This window comes from Coenobita brevimanus, chromosome 6, assembly GCF_032717465.1.
Source record: "Coenobita brevimanus isolate Jiangsu-jjx chromosome 6, ASM3271746v2, whole genome shotgun sequence".
In the NCBI taxonomy this organism is placed as follows: Eukaryota; Metazoa; Arthropoda; class Malacostraca; order Decapoda; family Coenobitidae; genus Coenobita; species Coenobita brevimanus.
Window position 1 is genome coordinate 56,770,163 of NC_136959.1, and position 23,967 is coordinate 56,794,129.

The 23,967-nt window shown below is 40.4% G+C and overlaps 1 protein-coding gene across 1 annotated transcript in view; it reads right to left on the minus strand.

Annotated features, from left to right (window-relative positions):
- Positions 1-23,967, minus strand: part of LOC145401301 (uncharacterized) — a 459,641-nt gene that overhangs the window by 52,216 nt on the left and 383,458 nt on the right. Inside the window, exons 15-17 of the mRNA XM_080273632.1 lie at positions 14,748-17,006; positions 10,157-10,296; positions 2,769-2,853 (exon numbers count right to left, since the gene is read on the minus strand). Of these exons, the coding sequence (XP_080129758.1) occupies positions 2,769-2,853; positions 10,157-10,296; positions 14,748-17,006 (2,484 nt within the window). The remainder of the gene's footprint in view (positions 1-2,768; positions 2,854-10,156; positions 10,297-14,747; positions 17,007-23,967) is intronic.

Sequence of the window (23,967 nt, forward strand, 5' to 3'; positions counted from 1 at the left end):
AGTTGGGCCTTTGATTCTCCCACCAGCCTCCCACCACCACACCCTTTCAGGCCTCAGAGAGAGGAAACGAGCCAGCGAAGCAGTGGTGGAGCCCAAGTAAGACATCCAATTGCTTGCTGAATATGTTTTTCTTCCATTTTCGAATGCTGTTAGGTGTATTACCCTCTTGCATCAACCCCTTATTCCTGCTCAAAATGATCAGAAAGTCAGTTTTGGTGGTGTTGGGGGAGGTTGCTGAGAGGCCTTGCTCCCTAACCCTATTTTTCCCATAAGTTCTTCACTTCGTGTAACAAGAATTCGGCTATCGAGCAAAATCCTTGCTCCCAATTAGCTCGTAAGATCAGGACCCATCTGTACACACTCCTTCTTTTGCCCTTTCATTCTCATCCACACCCATGCAGATATCCGGACCATACTCCCATTCTCTCACATTCTTACCTCCCCATTTAGTTTCAGTTAATGTGATAAGAAGCGTTTTGAGGAACACACTGAGGTGGTTTGGCCATGTGGAGAGGATGGAGGGTGAAAGACTGACGAAGAGAGTGTATGTGAGTGAGGTGGAGGGGGGAAGAGGGAGGGGGAGGCCGAGGATGAGATGGAGGGATGGGGTGGAGAGGCATATGAGAGAGGGGTGTGTGAGTTGGGAGCAGGGCAGTGAAATGGTGGGGGACAGGGCGACTTGGAGGCGATTTGTTTGTGGCCACCCCAAACGGGATTGAGGCGTCTGGCAATAGATAGATAGATAGAGATAATCCACATACAACCACTTTTGCACCCTCAAGCACCTGGACAATCTCTCTCTCTTTCACCTCATCATCTGTATCCCTTACATTCCATGTCGCAATCTGTACCATGTCCTTTGTTCGGTCCTTAGTTGTCACCTGTTGGTCAGTCCTGGTCCGAGGCTTCCTCTTTGTATTTTTTGTTAGTTGTTTTCCAGGGAGGAGCACTGACCCTCCACCAACCCACTTGTTGTCATGTAGGGAACACGTGTTGGTTGGTTATGGGGCTACCACCCAGCGTTGTAACCAATTTCCTGGTTTACAGGAAATCATTTGGCTTGCCACTCAATGTACAGCTACCCTAAAAACAGAGTACCACTACACATAGTGGGTGGATGATGGGCATCCCCACCTACCACCTACATGAAAGCTTTGACTGTGTAAAACTGCTTGATGGTAATAAATCCATCCATCCATCACCCAATCCTACATTGCCTCATGAGAAGCGTAGGAGCCCAGGGCTAGGCAAGCGGGTCCTGACATTTAAGATGAGACTGGGTAGCCTCACTCATCCCTACATGACATTACGTGAGCAATAAGCCCCAACCACCCCTAGGATATAAACCTACAATGGCTCAATCTGATAGGAGCACCTTAATTATATACTCACTAAACCACCAGGTGCCATAATTTGGTTATATGGTTACCACCCAGCATGGTAAATGGTTTCCTGGTGTACAGGAAACCATTTGGCTTGTCACTCAGTGTAGAGTCACCCACAGGCAGAAGGAAGAGGAAAGAATGAAGGAAAGAAAGACAGAAGAGGGAGTGTAAAGTCACCAGTAAGCAAAAGGAAGGAAAGAAAGACAGAAGAAGGAAAGAAAGACAGAAAAGGAAGGAAGGAAGAGAGGAAAGGGCAGACACCCAAGGCAGCACTACATTGAATGAGTGGATGATAAGCACCCCCACCTACCACAGATATACATTTTTTAAGAACAGTATTAAAATTTCTCATGGTAAGCAAATTAAACTACATTCAGTCATATACTGAAAAATAAAACAGTCAACAAAATATCACTACTTTTCTTGAACAGTATTTTACTGCCTGAAAAATATGAAAAAACATCTTGAAATACAGTAGTTATATATGTCCTTTTGTATAACCATGAAATATTTAGCATTATGCCACACAATAAAGTACGGTAATACGATATCACCCAGAATATTCAGGTGCTCAAATTTACCAGAATAATTACTCTAACACAGAAGCATTGCTCATATAAAATCTCATTAAATGCATGGTCAGTGATGATATTTTGTTCACTGTACACCACACATCATTCTGATTTAAAAATATTGTCAAGAATGATAACTGGCAAGGGTGAAAGTATTGAGAATATGCAAATTACAGGAAACAAAAGAAACAATGGAGAGAGAGAGAGAGAGAGAGAGAGAGAGGAAGGGGGGACTATTTTACGGCTTGCTAAAACCAACACCCTTAAGTAAAGTATAATGAAGCCTTTGTTTTCAAGAACCACCTGCCATGGGAAGTGGTATTATGCATGAAAAACATTTGTACCACCATTAACCATAATATGATTCCAAAGAAAAATTGTTTAAACTAAAGCACAATATACTGAGTTTTTCCTCACTGTTTTCATCAAAGCTATATAAGTTTCCAATAATGATTAATGTACTGTTCTTTGCTGCCACGCCATTTCATATTCATTATCAAAGTCAAGATACAGTCAAATAACAAAACCAAAATACCGTTAGCAGTGAACAATGTTCTGAAAATGAAATCCATGAGGAAATGAATAATTAGACTTTATGGGCAAAATGCTCCAACAACACAAAATAATGTACTTCAATTTTCCTCATGCACAAAACTAATCAAAACTACGTGAAACTGCATACCCTGAAGTATGGGTATGTCAAATTTTAAGTAATTCTGCCATGAGAAAGTTGTGAAGGTTGGCTGAAATGGTAAAAGTATTATGGGTAACACACACACACACACACACACACACACACAAAAAGACTTACCACAGTTAAGCTCATCATCACCATCTTGACAATTGGTGACGCCATCACACACGTAATGTCGTTCAATGCAGTCCCCATCCTTGCACTAGAAAAAAATTAAGTATTCAATCTGATTTGGAGAAAATATTGACAATAAGTCTGCTGAACATTAGGAATATCAAAGATATTCTTTACCTTAACTGTGTTGCAGATGATCACAGTGAAAGGAATATTATACATTTATAATTAAAGACAGTGTACAAGTTTCATATTAATTCAAGTTCAGTCTACCAGCTCCAGCACTATTCTCCATGGTAGTACTTCTTTATTCTCTGCCATCTCCTTTTGGAGCCACCTTTACTAGGATATATGGATATTCAGCTGCAATAGATACCATGCAGGCATCAGAAGTAGTGACTACAAGAATTATTCCAAATTTAGAGAACTGAGGAGTGAGTGCAATACCACATCTCCAATTATGATGATTCAAGAGGCATGATGACTGTTCTTGATCATATAAAGAACATTAAATACCAGTGCCTTATGGAAATGAGCAACCATCTGCTTGCGGAGATGACTGTGGTCATAGGAGGCATTCAGGACAGGAGAGAAGTACACAAGTTGAACAGGTGTAATTAAGGAAAAGCAGATTTTCATGGGGCTGTATGGAAGCAACTGAAAATATTCATGAAAAGTATGAAATCTTGATGATGGAGTACAGGCATGTCCCGATATTCTCACCAAGGATGAAAATAAAGAAAGAGTGGTTTAATGGCAAATGCAGAAAGGCAGTTCAGGCAAGAAACAGGAGATGGAACAAGGTACGAAGCCTATACAGTGAAAGAGGTTGAGATCCATATAAGAAAATAAGGAAGACTATGTAAATACCTGTATATGAAGAAAGGAAGAAATTAATTACTAAAAGAAAATTACAATGAAATGCAAAAGTGAACCAAACTGTTCTATTGATTTGTTAATGGTAAAATGAAAATCCAGAACAATATATCATGGCTGAGAGTGGGAGAGGTAACATATGAGAAGGAAAAGGAGCTGTTTGTGTTAATGAATGACAATCTGCTGTCGGTATTTGTAGTGCTGTAACCGATACAATTTGCTGAACCGAAATACTGCCGATATTTGCATTTTTTCCAATACAGAACCGATACCAATATTTATTGCTGATATCGGTATATCAGATATGGACGAAACATTGAAATTACTCTTTATTGAGGATTTTGTTTAATGTTTTGCCTGATTCTGTGTGAAAAATGCTGTTACCTTGACACTGTTTTGCAGCTTAACAGTCTTACTCAGAATCAATAAAGGTTCATAACAGTAAGTGGGGAAAAAAAAAAAAAAAAAAAAAAAAAAAAAAATTGAAGACTGAAAGCTGTGAGTTGAGAGTGAGGTATATTGTATACTGGTGGCGTGTATATGTGGTGGCAGTGTGGGTTTATGTACATAAATACTGTACACACACAGTTGAAATCAGAGCAAAACACACATGCAGTTGAAATAAGAGCGAAATGCCCATACCGACTTGTTATAGTATTCTTTATTTAGTCATAATCTTTTGTCACTCCTCGCACTGTAGTCAAAATAAAGAAGCAATTTTCTGCATATAAAAAGGAAGAAAGACAGCAACTCTGAGATGAGGGAATGAATGACATTTGGCAACTTCGCTGAGGCTCAGCATGTACAGTAAAACAATCCTGTAGTCGATGGAAAAACATTACATACAGACCTTGCCCAGGCTTCTTCATTAGTGTGCTACACATACAAGGTTTACATTGTGTGTGTGTGTGTGTGTGTGTGTGTGTGTGTGTGTGTGTGTGTGTGTGTGTTCTTACCTAATTGTTCTTACCTAATTGTATCTTTACAGGAATGAGTCAAGCTCGTACTGTCCCGTGTCTTAAATCATATTTATCGTACATATCCTTAAATTTGTGAATTGTTTTGGCACACACTATTTCATTTGGTAGTGCATTCCATTGATCAATTGCTCTGTTTGGGAAACTGAATTTCCTTACGTCTTTATCACCTCTCTTCTTATGCAGTTTTTTGCAGTGTCCTCTTGCTGATGCTTCTCCATATGTTAAGTAATCATTTATGTCTATTTTCTCCTTCCCTGATATGCACTTATATAGCATTATCATGTCACCTCTTTTCCTTCTCTCCTGTAGTGTTGGTAGATTCAGTTTATTTAGTCTTTCTTCGTGGCTTAGGTCCCTTAAGCTTGGTATCCATCTTGTAGCGGCCCTTTGAACTTTTTCAATCTTGTCTATGTGCTTTTTGAGATGAGGACTCCAGACTACTGATGCATATTCCAGGGTTGGTCTAATGAATGATGTTATTATCCATAGCATGTCTTCATTTATGTATGTGAATGCTATTCTCATATTTGCAAGCAGTGTATACATGTTCCGTACCTTCTCGCTGATGTGGTCAGCCGGAGATAGTCTGTTATTGATAATCACACCAAGGTCTTTCTCTCTTTCTGATGTGTATAGGGTTTTATTTCCTAACTTATAATCCCAATCAGGTCTTTTTCCACTTTTACCAAACTTGATTACATGACACTTGTCCACATTGAATTCCATTTGCCATGTACTACGCCATTCATGAAGTTTATTTAATTCTTCTTGTAGCTCTTTACAAGAGTCTGTGTTAGTAATTCTCCTTTGTATTTTTGCATCATCTGCAAACATATTCAGATAGCTCTCATTTCCAGTGTTACTGTTTATATCATTTATATACACTAAAAACATGATTGGAGCCAGCACTGAACCCTGTGGTACTCCACTAGTGTGTGTGTGTGTGTGTGTGTGTGTGTGTGTGTGTGTGTGTGTGTGTGTGTGTACATACATATACAGCAGATAAATAGATAAATAGATATAGCAGACAGACACTCATAGACAGATAGATAGACATACTGCATACACTAAGGAAAGACAGTAAATCAATGGGTGTGAGTGTCTTCTGATGTGTATGTACTGTATGGGTGGTCATGTGTAAGCTACCAGAGTTTGTGTGTGTAAATGATGCCCAGATTCAAGTGTCATCTCAGAATGAATAGTAAGCATGGCGAGAGGCACTGTTACCAAAAAGTGTCTCTCGTTTCAACCACAGACCCTTCAATGCTAAGCTTTTCAAAGTAAATAAGATATACCTGACTGATGACTGTCATAAAATCTTGAAAAGCATAACAGTTATAGTATTTGTAATGTAAGCCACTATAGTACACTATACTACCTATGTATGTGGTTGGCATACACTGAACATAGATATTCATACTTTACTTCATGGAAAGTGGTTTTAATCATGATATTACATGAGGAACAGTCTCTGACTACTAGTGTGTTAAATCCAATCTCAGGGATTAAAGTAGATGTACTTTTCCCACTATGCATTAACTCTCGGCTGGTCTGGTTTGAACTGGCTAATGATCAAAATGTTACATACCGGTACGTTTAATTACAAATGTTTAATTTTATGGCTAATGGCTGACTGGCCAAGATTTTACATATGGTACTTTCAGGTATAAATGTTGCTGGAGAATGACCAGAAGCTTATATACATTATGCATTTCATATATCATTAAATTACCAAAACCTGGCTTAGATTCAGAAACTAAATGTTGTGTCTTTACAATTTACAATTTCTTTAACCCTTTAAACACGGATCGTTGTGTTTACGACAATCGCCAAAAAGGACATAACGGCGGATCGTCGCGTTTGCGATTTGAGTTAATTTTGAATAAATGTGGGCAAGGATGTTCCAGCTGGTATTGTCTATCAGTACCGCCACCCTTTAGCTACAATTAGCATACTTGACCTTTGTACTACTGACCTCCGTTGTTGCCAAGTATCTCATTCCCCCTCCCCCCACGGCCCGGCCAGCCTGGCTGTGATATATGGCAGCGCGCTGACTGCTCAGAACTGTAAATCTGCGCTCTCCTCTCACAAGCAGTTCATGCTAATAGGAAACGCTTGTTTCCCCAGTTGTCACACTAGCTTTTTTTCGCGCGGTTTTCCCCTGTTTAGCGTCAGTTTACCGCAGGCTTTCAAAGTGACATTATGGCGAGTTCTAGCTCTTCCGAGTCAGTGCGAGCGGCCGACAGGAACGAGAATAAAGTGACGGGTGTAAGGCAGAATAAAAGCGTGCCGCAGTGCTCTTTTGGGAAGTACTATGATTGAAAATAATGTAGTATACGTGTTTTTAGCTGTGAAAATGGAAATGTTTCTTGAGTGACGGGAAGACCGCCGCCGCGCTGCATGTCGGCCGTATGCTTCGTTGATTTTAGCCTTATTTTCAGTGCTTATTGTACAAATACGGATTCCAAACTACCTGTACGTTGTAGTATAAAGTTTACTGTGACAGAATGAGGCTGTGGTAGAGGGGAAACCGGGTTGCTGGAGGTGTGAAAGTGAAGATTTTGTTACCCAACTTTGCAAGTCTCCACAAGTCCTTGGGTAGTCCATGAAGGCTCAACACCTGTCTCTGGAGAAAGCTGAATGTAAGTACTATCTGCCATACCAAGTATAATGTTCTAGGGTTAATCTCTGACTTTTGGCTAATATTTTCCTACAGGTACTCAGACCGCGATCCAACCCCGCCACCCGGGGGGGGGGGGGATCGGCTGTCCATGGCCGCGTTTTAGGGGTTAATGACTGAGTGTTGCATACTTTTAGGGAAGCACACAACATTTGGTATGTGCTTTATGTTTCCTATTATTTGCCCAGTGGCAAAGACATTCCTTACCGTATGAGTATTAATGTGTCTTAATAACATTTTAATATATGGCAAACCCCTATTTACGATACCCCTATATGTGATACCCCGGATTAGCGATGTGGGTAGAAATACCACCCTACCCAGCCTAACGATGGCCGAGCCCAGGTTAAACGATGGGTCCTCTGATGTTTCATTCAAGAGTGATGCGCCAAAAGCCTGAATCATGCACGTTCCCCCAGCCAGCTGAGTCCACCCGCCTGTCAGGATGTGTAGAAATGCTAATGCAGCCCCAGCACCCATCGTTCACCCCGCGTGCACCCATATAAATCTTCTTGCACCAGCCATCTGTGAATGAGGAACTCTCTTACGCTAACCTACCCTGCATCGTGTTGCATCACCAACATTACACAAGCCGCTATTGTGGTGCAACGTAATTACGTCCCAGCAGTGGCGTGAGTAGGGCTGTGATACTAATCATGTGTGGACTGTATGAATTTTGGCCTAAATAAGTGTGATCATGTCTGGTAAGGGCACTGCACGTGGTGGTGCTAGTGGTGACCCTAGTCAGGGGGGTAAGCAGCCTGCTACTGCTGGTGCTGGTGATGTTCCCGCAAAGCGCGCTAGTAAAACTGTGTCTCTGGAAGTGAAGTTAGATATTCTTAAGCGCCACAACAAAGGCGAGGGCGCATGTTCCATCACCTTGGCTCTCCATCTGGCCCAGTCGACTGTCTCCATCATTATCAAGAAGGGGAGGCCAACAAGGCTGCTGCTGGGGAGGTTGGTACCTTCATCGTCTCCTGTCTCACCCGCCATAGTGAGTCTGCAATGGAGGAGCTGGAGTGGATGCTCTGCATGTGGGTGGAGGTCCAGAACAGGAGGAAGGCATCCATGAGTCAGGCGATCATATGTACGAAGGCTCTCTCCCTGTGGGACGAAATAAAGGTGAGATGCAATCTTGATGCTAGCGAAGCCTTTTAAGCTAGCCATGGGTGGTTTGACCACTTTAAGAGGTAGGCAAGCCCCCACAACGTCAGGATGTCTAGTAAGGTGGTGAGAGCAGATGCAGTGGCGGCGGCAGTGTTCCCTGACGAACTTAAGTGCATCATCACTGAGGGTGGCTACAGTGCGAAACAGGTTTTGAATTTTGACGAGACTGGGCTCTTTTGGAAGAGAATGTCCTCAAATACATATCCTGCAACAGAGGAAAAGTCTACACCAGGGTTCAAGGCCTTGAAAGACCAGCTTACACTGCTGCTGGGGGGCAACGCCGAGGGTGACCTGAAGTTAAAGCTGCTCCTTGCCTACCACTCCGAAAACCCGAGGGCTCTGGTGAGGCATGTTTAGGAAAATTTTGGGGTGATTGGAAGCTGAACAAAAAGGCCTGGCTGACTTCTGATATCTGCTCGTACTATTTCCACTCCTACCTCTCTCGTGTTCTCAAGAAGTATGCCTTGAGGAAAAACTTGGTGAACAGATTTCTCATGGTGGTGGACAATGTGCCTAGCCACCCTCCTGTGATGAAGGACTGGGCGAGCAACACAGAAGTAGTGTTCCTGAAGCCAACACCACATTGTTGTTGCAACCCATGGACCAGAGGGTGATTGCGATGTTCAAGGCATACTACCTCCACCACACTAAGCAGCAGTTGGTGAGGGTGTGTGACATTGACGACAAGGTTACAGTGCAGTCTTTCTGAAAAGGATATAAGAGAACATCACGGCTGCATGGAGAGAAGTAAGACAGGCCACCATGAATGGTGTGTGGCACATGCTGTGGCTGGAGTGCGTTCACTCCTTTACCAGCTTCCCTGAGGGTGTGCAAGCACCGCCGGTAGAATGGGTGCAGCAGGACATTGTGCAACTGTAGCATGAGGCAGGCTTCGGGAGGGTCGACGCGCAGGACGTGGAGGAGGTCCTGGAAAGCCATGAGGAGGAGCTCAGCAATGAGCTCCTCAATATGGAGATTCAGCAGGTGCACCAGGAGGCACAGGAGGAAGTGGCCATCCCTGAGATGCGAGCCTTCAGTATGAAGATTCTGAAAGAGATGGTGACCAAGGTTGACGAGGTCACAGCACTTACGCACACTCACGCCCCTCTCCCAGGACAACTCAGGGACGCATCTGATCAGCTGAAGGGGGGGATGATGGTGTACTGGGCGATGCTGGAGAAATCGAGGGCGGCCAGGCAGACTACCATCACAGACCCCCACCACGCCAGCAACCCACAGAGGATCTCCCCAGCCCTTGACCAACAAAGCATTTCCCCAGCTATGCACCATTTGTTTTTAACTTATGACTAGGGTGAGATGGTCTCTTAACTTCACAGGAGTTGCTGGGGAACTTAAATTAACTTCTCAGCCACTGACACTGCTGGTGAATTTAAACTAATCTTTCAACTCCACTGCAATGGCTGGTGAACTTAAATTAAGGAAACTTCCTAGGTGTTACAACTATCCATCTGGAGATGAAAAAAAAATGAATAATATACAGTACGAAACTTATCCCTTCAGTTTAACAATACCATCTGGTTGCAGATATTGGTATGTTAATCATGGTAAGGATCCCTTACACACTGTTTTCCAGTGTACAGAAAATCTTGTGCCCTGGTTTGTCAAACTAAGGATCTCTTTCAATAACCGTTAAAGTATGTTGACATTATTAAGCCATAATATATTACCTGGTAGTTGCCAAAGCAGTTGTTAGTTTTGCAATCCAATTCATCTGAGAGGTCAGAGCAATCCGGAACTGAGTTGCAACGAGCTGATCGTGGGATGCAATGTCCTAGGGTGCTTGTACCATTAACACACTCTACTTCATCTGAGGTAAGGATAAAGAGGAAGTAGTGTATCAATAAATGTTAATATAGCATACAGTACTGACATTTCAGTGAATAATACAAATACAGTACTACAAGGACATACATACTTGGTGTTAGAGAAGAATCTTCAAGCCAGAAACTCCTAAAGATAATATCTTATTATCTGATATTGTATGAAAAGACAATGACATTACAGTTAAAATATTTTTTCTTGAGATAAGGATTGCATACTATATCATAAGACAGATACTGCCTGTACACTAACCTACCCAATACTGTATCTGGATATCTTCAAAATTAGAATCCTCCAAACCAATAGCCATTTTTCAGTTTTTTCCAGACAAAAACTGTATGCTCTACTTTGTTTTACTGGCACAGTTTGGTGGCAGGTGGGGGTGCCCATAATCCACTCACTTGATGCAGTGCTGCATACTTCTTCCTTCATGTCTGTCATTCTTTTTCTGTGTTTTTCCTCCTCTCTTCCTATTTCCCCTATCCTTTCTGTCACTATTCATTATTCTTCTTTCCACTTCACATGGCTCTACACTGAGTGACAAGACAAATGGTTTCCTGTAACTCAAGAAACCGCATACGGTAAATTCTCAATTATCCGTTGTCACAATATCTGGTCCAATGCAATATTTATTGCTGCTGGCTTGCTCTGTTAAAGCAATATCTGGAGGAATTATGCAAAATCCGGCACAAAAATGGGACATAACTGGCAGTTCTATACAACATCCAGCGCTGAGGCATATCAACCGACTTGTAATATGGTAGCCAATCAGTGCTGTATTACAGTACTGTGGTCCTGTACTGTATCATTATTTTATTGTATTTTATGCTTAGTTTTCATCTTTTACTCATGGGAAAGTTTTTAGGGTAGAGGGCTGAGACAAACAGTGACACAATATCCAGCTCAGTGCTGAATGTGGAGCTGACTGGGGAGTAGTACTATGCAATATCCAGCGTTTCACATTATACGACACTGGGCTTGGCTGATTTACAATGGATAATTGAGAGTTTACCGTAGTACACTAGGTGGTGACCATACAGACAAGCAATGGGATGATGTGGATTCTATTTTGGTGCCCCTGTTCACAGGGTGGAGAGACACAAATGCAGCATCTACCCAGGGACCAAACCTCTACACTAATCCCTGCCCTTCACTGTGGCAAGGCACTGTATCATGGGAACATTGGTTTACTGCAGAGGTTGGACCTGTAGGAGTGGCTACTTGTCTGCAGCTGATGGATTATCATGATCAGACACACTGGGGTAGCACAACAACAACTGGCACTGTTAATACATGTATCCATCTATCTATTTATTCTATTTATCTAATGATGTATATCTATACCAATATCTATTTATCTAACCAATATATATATATATATATATATATATACAGTATATATATATATATATATATATATATATATATATATATATATATATATATATATATATATATATATATATATATATATATATATATATATATATATATATATATATATATATATATATATATATATATATATATATATATATATATATATATATATATATATATATATATATATATATATATATATATATATATATATATACAGTATATATATATAAATACATATATATATATATATATATATATATATATATATATACAGTATATATATATATATATATATATATATATATATACTGTATATACTCAAACATCGATTTAAGGGACTAAATGGGGAATCAGCTTGTCCCTTACTAGAAAATGTCATTGTTTTACCACATATAAAGACAATCTTATTATGAAATGCAGTGATTGTTTCACTTATCTTCCTTATATCTATCCATTGCCAGATGCCATAATTCCGTAAGGGGTGGCCATTTGACTTTATTTGTTTTACGGGAAGGGGCACTATCCCTCCACCAACCCACTTGTTGACACGTAGGGAGCACATATGGTTTATGATTATGGATATTATTTTACGGGTACTGTATAAAGAAACACTGATGTGTATAACCTAGACATTACCTATCATTTTTTAATGTTCTGTTCATTTGTCAGGTAGAATATGGAGTCCCTTAAATCCGAAATCCCTTAAATGGAGGTCCCTTAAATCGAGGTTTGAGTGTGTGTGTGTGTGTATATATATATATATATATATATATATATATATATATATATATATATATAGATATAGATATATATATATATATATAGATAGATATAGATATATATATATATATATATATATATATATATGTAAAATCATCATCATCATCATCCAGACCTATCCCACCTAAGGATGAAGTAAGGCAGGGTCCAGAAAGCAAGAAAAAAATCTGATAAGAGAAACTAACAAAAGTTTGCCCAGTTCAATGGGCCACACTCTCACTCTCTCACTACTGAAACTCCCAGAATCCAGGCTCATCTCTGCAGGAATAAACATCCAAACACGCACACTTCATACCATCTGTCAGCTAAAGTCAATCCAGTTACTGTATTATCACTTCATCGAGTAAAATACAGGAGTGCCAAGTCCTTCTCATACACTCCAAACAAACTTCCAACCAGCTCAATCCACTGTCAGCTCCCTAACCTCATCATCTTCCACACCTCACATTCTCCTGCACTCATTTATCATATATATCCACCATCTTGGCCTTCCACACCTCCTACCATCTTCAAATTTGTTCGGATTTATCCTTTTCACCACTCAGTCCAGACCCATTCTCTCCACTTGAACATACCACTTAAGCACACTCTCTTTGACTCTGGTGTCCACAGACTTCCTTATTCCACACATCATTTCTTCTGTCTTTCTTTCCTTCATTCTTTCCTCTTCCTTCTGCTTATGGGTGACTCTACACTGAGTGACAAGCCAAATGCTTTCCTGTACACCAGGAAACCATTTACTACACTGGGTGGTAACCATATAACCAAATTATGGCACCTGGTGGTTTTGTGGGTAATTAAGGTGCTCCAATTGGACTAAGCCTGTGCAGGTTTATATCCAATGGAAGGTTGGGGTTTACTGCTCATGTAATGCCACTCACGGATGAGTGAGGCTGGTCATTCTCATCTTAAATGTCAGGACCAACTTTCCTAGCCCCGGGTTCCTATGCTCCTCACTGGGTGACACAGGATTGGATGATGGATGGATGGATATTATTCTTTATGCTATCCACATTCTGCACTCTATTTACATTCCTCAGAAACCCCATTTCCACTGCTCTTACTCTTCACTTTCAATTTACATGCCAAACCAAAGGCATGTAACATGTGTATGTTTATGTAGGAACTAAAATTTCAAGCAAGCCTCTTGCAGCTGCCACACTCAGACATAAGTTTTGTATCAAGGCCTTCAGAGCACTAAAGCACAAGTTACTTTCACTTCCCTGTTGCGATCCACTTTCTACTTCCTTTGGACATTTACTTCTCTTCCTTTGCCACTGCATCCAGATACTTAAACTTCCTCACCAAATCTAGTCTCTCTCCATTCACCATTATGTCACTGTGAGTCACTTTCTCTCTCAACAACAATCATACTGCTCTTATCCACATTCACTTTCAAAGCCTGATCCTGATAGACATCCACAAAGCTCTACACCAGTATACCAAACTCCTGTTCACTACTTGCCAGCAACATGGCATTATCTACTTACAGTGCAACAGATATGATGTACTCCACCCTTCACCCTTCATTGCCAATGCCATCCTTCTCTCCAACACTTTGAGTTATTACCTCTTATAACCCCATCCATACATCCAAAATTAAAATCTAGAAAATCTCTTAACCTTGGGTACTTTTACTCCTATTCTTACAGTGTATCAGTACAGGTATTCACATACTGCAGTTTTATTATCATATATAATAAAATATGCATTAACAGTAAAGGTGATATTCTTAGCAACATGGGACACAAATACTAACTGATTATTCCACACGTCACACAAAGCTTGGAAAAGGACTCTCAAAATCCATCACACTTACACCAGCAGTGAGATGTGGCACCCAAGTACTTAAACAGCAAGCCACTGAATCGTTTCATTCCCAGCAAGTCTTTTTCACATTACAGTAACTGTATTCCTACTATCCCCAGAATACCTTTATTTGCTTTATGAGAAACTGTTACGGGGTTAAATATAGCCTAATTAACTCCTTCAGTATTGTGATGCTCTCCTATACTGAATCAAATATATAATCTGTAAATAATTAGAACAAAACAGAAAAATACAACGGCAGACTGAGAAGGTTAATACATCTCATATAGTAACACGGAAGTGTCCCCACAGAGACTGGCAGGATTTCCTCCAGCTCTCCCTATCTAATGTGATTGTTAAAAAATTTTGTCATGCTGCTAATGCTGCTAATAATAATAATGATATATAATACAGGATTGTTTTTCTGGCAAAAGATCTGTGTACATGATGTTTTTATATTCTCACCTTCTCTACAGAGGACCCTGGGGGGTGTGACTGCAGCAGTAGTTGTGGCCTCAATCTCCTTGTTAAACTTCCATACCAATTCAGGTTCTTCATTTCCACTGTCACTTGTACTTGAATTTAAGGCACTGTCATGTCCTCCAGGGGATGTGGAACTAGGTGGTAATGAAGCTGTGCTTGCTGAAAGTGATGTACTTGTTATAGTTGTTGTGGATGCATTGCCTATATTATGTCCAACTGCAACACTATCATTAGTTGCAGTTCTCTGGTCAGTAATCAAGGTAGAGTCATCAGGTTTGAAAGCAGGACTTTCATCTTCATCAGTTTCTTTTTCTTCCTCATGGACCTGAATAACTGTCTGTGAAGTGCGATTAACAGTCTCCTTTGGAGATTCAGTAGTTAACTTAGGGACCTCAGTAATGACTGAGGGCTGTGGTGTGGAGGATGTTAAAGTGGTGAAAGTGGTGGTGGTAGTTCTCACAGGTGGAGGGGTTTTATTGGCAGGAATTGGATTGCCCTCATATGGGAAGGACTGGACAGTAACCACCATTTTAGTGTCTTCCTCTTTATTCGTTATCTCTTCCTCACCGTGCACTTGAGGCCTTTCTGCAGTCACAATAACAACAGGTCTTTCAGTTGTATTCCCAGATTTAGGACTTGTAAGAGCTACCTTCTCTGTGTTCTCATTGTGGGTGGTTTTATCAACAGCATCAGTGATAGAAACATTCTGGACGACATGTCCCTCTTTATCAGCAACGGTTACATTACCAGCACTGTCATTTATATCTTGCACAATACCAGAGTCATTTGTGGAGATCAGGTGAGGCGGGGTGGAAGAAACAGTGGGTTGAGGTTCATCCATATCCTGAAGCCGTACATCACCTGGGGAGTCTCCTGGTCTAATAGCAGAGAGGTCTTGAAAAAGGACAGACTTTCCAGAGATGTTAGTGAAGGAGACAATGTCCTCCAGGCGAGTTCCGGGAGACACATAAATCTCAGGGAAGGAAGAGGTAATGTTGACCTTAGTGTGTTGGGGAATTTTTTCTCCTTTGCCCACTTCAATTTGAGGTACACTTGCAGCTGCTGAGTTGGCTACTTCAGTGGTATTGGATGAAACTGGCTGATGTGCAGAGGCAACATCTTCACCTTCTGATGTTCCAGACTTTTCAATATCTGTGCTTACTGACTGTCCCTTAACCTCAGTCGAAGAGTCTTGAACTGTGGTGTTGCTTGTTTTTGTATGGATGCTGATGTCAGTATGGTTTTTAGTGACTTCATCTGTAGAGCTAACATCTGTGGCTGTGGTAGGGGTAGTTATGTCAAATGAAGTCACTTCAGTTGTGTTATCTGTGGGCATCTCATCGTTAGGCTCAGGATGCTGTTCTATGACTGTTACATGGGAATCTCCAAGGGTAGCATTGGATTCCGCACCTGATTCATCAGGAGTAGTCTTATCAACCTCTATGGTTGGCTCACTTCCCTCAACAGGTGTGTGGGCAGTGGTAGCATTACCTGTTGTGGTTGAAATTTCTGTTGAAGTTGTCACTACTACAATTCCTTCAGTACTGGAAACATTGCTGACTCCATTACTGAATGTGTCATTAACATTAGCTTCATTGACATTACTGACATTTATAGTTTCACCAGGAGCCTTAGTGGCATTTACAATATTAACAGTAGCCTCAGTGGCATTTGCAATATTAACAGTAGCCTCAGTGGCATTTGCAATATCAACAGTAGCCTCAGTGGCATTTGCAATATCAACAGTAGCCTCAGTGACATTTGCAATATCAACAGTAACCTCAGTGACATTTGCTGTATCAACATCAGCAACAGCGGCATTTGCAATATCAACAGTAGCCTCAGTGGAATTTACAATACCAACAGTATTATCTGTGTCATTCATGACATCTGTACCAGTCAAAGTAACAGTTGCTGTAGTACCATCAGTAGCATTAGCTATTACTGTGGCATTGGTTGAAACACTGGCATTGGTTGCAAGAATTGCCGAGATAGCTGTGGTAGTAATACTTGTCGAAACATCTGTTCCATTAACACCATCTGTCTTTACTGTTGTGGTATTACCCTTTGCAGTACCATCTGCAATTCCATTTGCTACATCAACGGCTGCATTGCTTTCATCATCTTCAGGTTTCTGTTCACCCTCAGGCACTGTCTCTAGTTTGATGTCAACAAAGCTAGCATTACCCACTTTGTTAATGATCCCCTCAAGTATGCTTTTGAAGGAACCAGGAGACGAATCTGTGAAAAGAAACAGATCATGTTTTTTAATTTTTTTCATCAAATACAGAATACTTTAAATTTCTAATATATATATATATATATATAGAGAGAGAGAGAGAGAGAGAGAGAGAGAAGGATGGATAGATAGATAGATAGATAGATACAGATAGATTGATAGATAGATAAACTGGGTGATGGACAGATGGATATATATATATATATATATATATATATATATATATATATATATATATATATATATACACACACACATGGGTATACATAGAGTCTGTCCTCATCTAACGCACTTTGCTGTAACACAATATTGCTCTAGCATGGCACAATTTTGCAGAAGGAAATAAACAGTCTAACACAGGCACTGTTAATGTAACATAGTAATTTGAACTAGGCAGGCTGTGGAGGACCTAAAAAGTGATGTTTGGAGTGTTGTATAACAGACTTTGATAGATTTTAGTGTGTGTTCTCCCCCTCTACTTCATCTCTGGCGATGTGTATCTGCTCTGCTCCTCACATAAGGTACAGTATAATAAATAAAAAAGTCCTATTGGCCTAATGTATTTTTTATAACCATATTAATGTTTTTAGGAAGTTTAAATTGGGGGATATAAAAAAAATTCTGCACCACAAGGGGGGGAAAAGAGGACTTTGGGCAGGGGTGTGGAAGGAAATAGGGGTTTTCAAGAGTCCCTGTAACGTGATATTTGCCTCACGCGAGGTCGGTGCAGAAGCAGATACCCATGTTAGGCGAGGAGAGACTATATACAGACACACATACACACACATATATAAACATATATATATACACTCAATCCTCGTAAATCGCGGCAGTTTGGGTCTGGACCACTGGCGTGATTTACAAATTCCGTGGTTTATAAATAATAACTCTTATGTGAAAAATGAATTTGGGTCTGGACTTTAGCCAACCACCCCCCACAGCACCCTACCTGCACCTATCTAGGCACCATCAAACACATACATATAAATTTAGGGTTATTCAGTGCATGTATTTAATGGAAATAAGCAATGTTAAGGGATCTCACCTTAATCCTTGACGAAACTGCTTAAGTGAATGGAGTGGGGTGGTGTTGGGAAGAACTTAGAACCTCTCAGCACTTGTTCTTCCCAAACTCTTTTGCCACCTTTGAAAACTTCTCTTCCCTCTCAACACGACAAATAAGCTCCAAACGTTGACTACAGCAACTGCTGCAGTTTCTTGACGCCATACTGCTAAGAAAGCTTCATTGGGGGGTCGGGAGGGGCCATGGCAGGTAGGAGCACAGAAAAGGCAGTTAGTTCTCGTACTCCACAGCGACGGTCTGTAGTGTGCAGACTGGCAGGACAAGAACAACAACAACATGGCGGCATTAGTATGCACATATGCCACCAGGGACGCTCGGTGATTGGTTGTTGGGTCGCGATTTTCAATTTGAATGCCGTGGTTTACGATTCTCCTCGAAAAAGGCCCACTTCGGTGCCTAGGTCCGCGATTTTCGTGACTTAACAGTGATTTAAGGGTGCCAGCAGTCTGACAGCCACTTAGCCGTGATTTACGAATCCGTGATTTATAAACATGCAATTTACGAGGATTGAGTGTATATATATATACAGTAAGGATCTTGCCACTAACGACCGACAATAACGTTTTCGGCAATAACGATAAGTTAGAATAGATACTCAGTTTCTATAATAACGTTTGGATTCACTTGAATAAAGGTTATTTCACAAATACACAAATATGTCCATAACAAGATGAAGAATGAAACAGATAAACAAGAAGAGGTGAAGGAAATTGCTGAAAATGTGAGCAGTAGTGAGGAGGAAATGGAGGATTCTCCCCTCACCACCTCCCCTAACTCGCCCGCCGCTGTTCCCTCCACCTCCACTGACCCACCTGACTCACCAGCCACCTGCCCTTCCACCTCCACAGCCCCACCTGACTAACCTGCTTCACCAGGCATACCTGCAATCCTGACCATAATGACTGTTGCTGTATTCTGGAAGAAATATAACATTCAACAGGCCATAAATTTCTTCATCAAAGCCAGGAATAATATGGCATTGGCAACTGTTAAACAAGCGTGGTCTGCACTCCTGCTACAACTCAAGTCTGTTGAGATAGGGAGAGAGCAGCCATCAGAATAAACGACTAATGACTGGACTTGTAAATCAAATTTCAAGAAAATGCTAGAAACAGCATCACGACTGAGTGAATTCCTGCCATCAGTCACTCATCACTCGCTTTCTTTCACAACGCCGGCCAGCTGAGGAAGAACAACAGAAAGGGGTTGAGTAGGTGATGATATTGATGACACAGGGGACTTTCCTGAAGATTTTGTCTTTGTGGGGTTTGATGACGTGATGACGGAAGTAAGTGACCCTGGACCGAGAGGCAGGAGTGGGGACGAGGTCAGGGGGTATACCGCAGTAGCCTCCATGCACAGGCCTCACAACAATCATCACGCCAAACATCTTATTAACTTGCTTAAGGTGAGTTTTATACTACTCATGACAATTAACAACTAATCTTATTATTTCAGCAAAAACAAAAAATAGCAGTGATAGGAGGGCTCTGAATGGGAAAAATGGGTAAAAGTCATGGGGTGGCGGCACCAATAAACCCATTATACATGCATTTTAATGTCACGCAAATAACATTTTTGCTAATAATGGCGTTTTTCTGGCACCAATTAGACGTTATTGGCGAGATCCTACTGTGTATATATATATATATATATATATATTTAAAAGGCCTACCAAACCTCTTCTTCCAGACTTATCTCACTGTCGAGCAAGGGTCTTGCTCAGCTGAATACAGTCAATGTTCCAGCTTGCACAGGTTTGTCGTACATGGATCTGTCATATGCAGCAACAAAAACCAAGGTTCAAATTAATTTTGACCCAAATTCCCACCAACATTTCCAGTTTGGTACATTGTAACATCATAATGCACAAGCCTCATCCAACAGACATACAAAAGATGAAAATAAATAAATAAATAAATAAAAAGGCATAAAGCATCAACAATGACTCTAAGGAGCTTCTTGATACATTCACTGCCTAATGCAGGTGCAGAGGAGTTCAAGGCCAGCCCCAACCCTAACTCCTCAGCCTCGGATCCCCTCCTCCAACACTAAGCCAGCTGTCACTGTCTGTGAAGGTGAGTGCCACACCACTTACTTGTTGCTTTAGACTTTTACAGTGTGGCTGTGTTATGTATGTTCACCTTTGAACAGTGGGATATGTCTTTGTAAAGTATGTACGTATGTTTGGCCACGAAAGGATCTTTCGAGGGATGTGGGGGCTAGACTGCAGATGAAGTTAACATATTAGCTCCAATATAACAGGTTTCAACTGTCTGTCATACACGGATCTATCACATACAGTGCCCTTAGTTAACACATTTGCTGTGTAATTTGGGAGATGACTAAAAATAGTCTGGTTGTAGCTGGAGTAAAATACATGCCATAAATGATGTCCTGCACTACATAGAGTTGAGGAGAGCTGCAGTCATGAAAAATGAAAATGTTACAATTACAGTTTGTGAAAACACACCAAAATAAGAAAGTCAGCATTGCTGTGACCTTTCAAACATGCAGCAATAATTGTGAAAAATCATATAAAAACCATGATAGGGTACTGGCATGGTAAACTTACTTGCATAACAATTCTATAATCCTATACACTTATCTGTAATCAAATATCATGAAACATGTTACTGCATTCTGTAATAAACAGCACACCAAAAATACTTAGAGAAGCAAGTCTTTACTACATTAAAAAAAAAAAAAAAAAAAAAAAAAAAAAAAGTGACAAATTGTTTGTGAGAGGTTACAAGAAGCAGTATGGAATACCATATTAGAAAATACATCTTATCTGATGAAATATCTACAGCTACATATCAAAGCTATTTGGGAGGAAACCTACAGAAATAAACATACTGCAGTAATGAAAACTATGCATGATCAAATGAAGCAAGCAATTAAGTATTTTAACAATAAAGTACTACCACAACAAACATTCATGATTCATCTTACTAAAATGCTACAACATTAGCTGGAAATAAAGAAAATAAGATATATGGTATTGCAGTGCTCTTTGCTATTAAGAAAAAGCATGTGAAGCTCAACTGGTTCACTGTGTGCTGTGGAATGAAAGCACATAATAAGAATACTTACAACATATTCAACATGTTCAGAATGTGTGTGTGTGTGTGTGTGTGTGTGTGTGTGTGTGTGTGTGTGTGTGTGTGTGTGTGTGTGTGTGTGTGTGTGTGTATTAACCTAACTGTATTTACCTAATTGTATTATACAGGATTTGATCTAAGCTCATGTTGTCCCATCTCTTTTCTACAGATATTTATTATCCAATCTAGATTTAAACACATAGATGCTCCCTGCTCACACCACCTCTCCCTCTAAATAATTCCAATTGTCTGTAGTTCTGTTTGGAAAACTAAATTTCTTTACATCACTGAGGAATCGACTCTTCTTCAGCTTGAATTCATGTCCTCCTGTTCTTCCACCACCTTTCACGAAGAGCTCCTCTCCGTCCACTCATCCTATTCCTCTTACTCCTCTAAACACTGCAATCAAATCTCCCCCCCCCCTCTCTCTCTCAGGGTAGGCAATTTCAACTTTTCTAATCTGTCCTCGTATGACAACTCCCTCAAGCTTGGTGTCAATTTTGTGGCTATCCTTTGTATTCTTTCTAGTTTACTGGTAGGCTTTTTCAAGTATGGTGACCATATTATTGCTGCATATTCCAGTCTCAGTCTTATCATGATCACTATTAACTCTCTCAGCATCTCTTCACCCATTAAACTAAATGCCACTCTCATGTTGGTCACTAGCCCAGAAGTTCCTCCAGTAATCCTGTTTATATGTTTCTCTGGCGACAGGTTATCCTATATAGCCACACCATGGTCATTTTCTTCTTTTATCTTAATTATTACTTCATCTTCCATCTTGTACACATACCCTGTTCTCTTATCACTGACTCTCATTTCCAGTACATGACATTTATTAGTACTGAATCCATTTTCCATGCTTGACTCCACTTGCAGAGTTTATCTAGCTCTTTCTGAAATTCCTTACAACAATTTACTCCTTTAATATATTTCATAATTTTTGCATTATCAGAAAATAAACTCACACAAGTGCCCAACCCTTCAGGCATGTCATTTATATATATCAAGAACATAACTGGGGCCAGCACCAAGCCCTGGGGCACTCCACTATTTATCTTTTTCCACTGGGAAAACTTGTCTCTTATTACAGTTCTTATTTGTCTTTCTATCAAATAATTTTCTATCCATTTCAACAAGTTCCCATGTACACCTCAATAGGTTTTCAATTTCCATAATAATCTGTGTGGCACTCTATCAAAAGCCTTCTTTAAATCCAGGTATATACAGTCTACCCATCTTTCCCTTTCTTGAACAATGTCTATCATTCTACTACACAAGCTCAACAAGCTCGTAACACAATACGACCTTTCTCTAAATCCAAACTGCTTGGACATTATTACCATATGCCCTTCGAGGAATTTTATCCATCTTTTTCTAATGATATTTTCACAGTTTACAGACTATACTAGTGAGGGAGACCAGTTTATAGTTAAGCAGGTACCCTGTCACCATCTTTATAAACTGGAACTATATTTATTCTCTTCCATTCAGTAGGTAGCTCCTCACTTTCTAGGAAGAACCTTATAATATCATTGAGAGGCCTCACTAACTGGTCTGCACATTCTTTCAAGATACAACCAGCTACTTCATCCAGTCCCACTCCCTTTCTCACATCTCTATCCTTCATCAACTGAAGTATCTCATTTCTCTCTGCTACTACTGTTTCCAGTTTCAGGGGTTGCATCTCTGTTGCAGATTGTAGGAATTCATCTTCTGTTACAAATACCAACTGCAATTTATCATTCATTATGTTACACATTTCCTCTTCTTTTTCATATACAGTATTACATCACCATCTCTCAATCTCACTACGCTGTTCTTTCTTTTAATTTTCCTGTTAAAAACCTGTAGAACAGCTTGGGTTCTTTCTTGCTTTTATTAACAATGTCCTCGTATTTTTGCTCCTCCTCCCTTCTCTTTTTTTACATATTCATTTCTTACTTCTTTTTGCTCTTTCCCAGCTTTTTCGGTGTATCTTTTTCTTACTTTATCCTACCCTCTCTTCTTAACTCCAAGTGCCTCCTACATATTTTACTAAACCAATCTTTCTTTCTGTCTTCCTTTTTTGCAGCAAATTTAGGAACATGATTTCTGACTCCCTCCTCATATATTTTCATAAAGACATTATATTACTCCTGGATATTTTTCCACCTTTCCATTTCACTCCAGTCCATATTTCCGAAACATTGTCTTGAGGAGTCAACATAAACTCTCCCATAGTTATATCTTTATTGTCGATATGACTTTTCTCTTAGTGGTTGGTGGGGGCACTCATCATCCACTCACTCGATGTAGTCCTGTGCTCAGGTACCTGGCCTTTCCTCTCTTCCTTCCTTCTTCCCTTCCTTCCTCCTCTGTCTTTCTTTCCTTCATTCTTTCCTCTTCCTTCTGTCCACAAGTGGCTCTACACTGAGTGACTCCTGTACACCAGGAAACCATTTACTACACTGGATGGTAACCATATAACCAAATTAAGACACCTAGTGGTTTAGTGGGTAATTAAGCCGCTCCAATCGGACTGAGCCTGTGCAGGTATATATCCAAGGGATGGTTGGAGTTAACTGCTCATGTAATGCCACTCAGGGATGAGTGAGGAAGGTGACTCTCATCTTAAATGTCAGGACCAACTTGCCTAGCCCCAGGCTCCTATGGTCCTCATTGGGCAACACAGGATTAGATGATGAATGAATGAATGACTCTTCTATTTCTCCCAAGTCACCACCCAATACCTCCATCTCCATAACCAGGTGGTCACTCTTTCCTAGGGGGCAA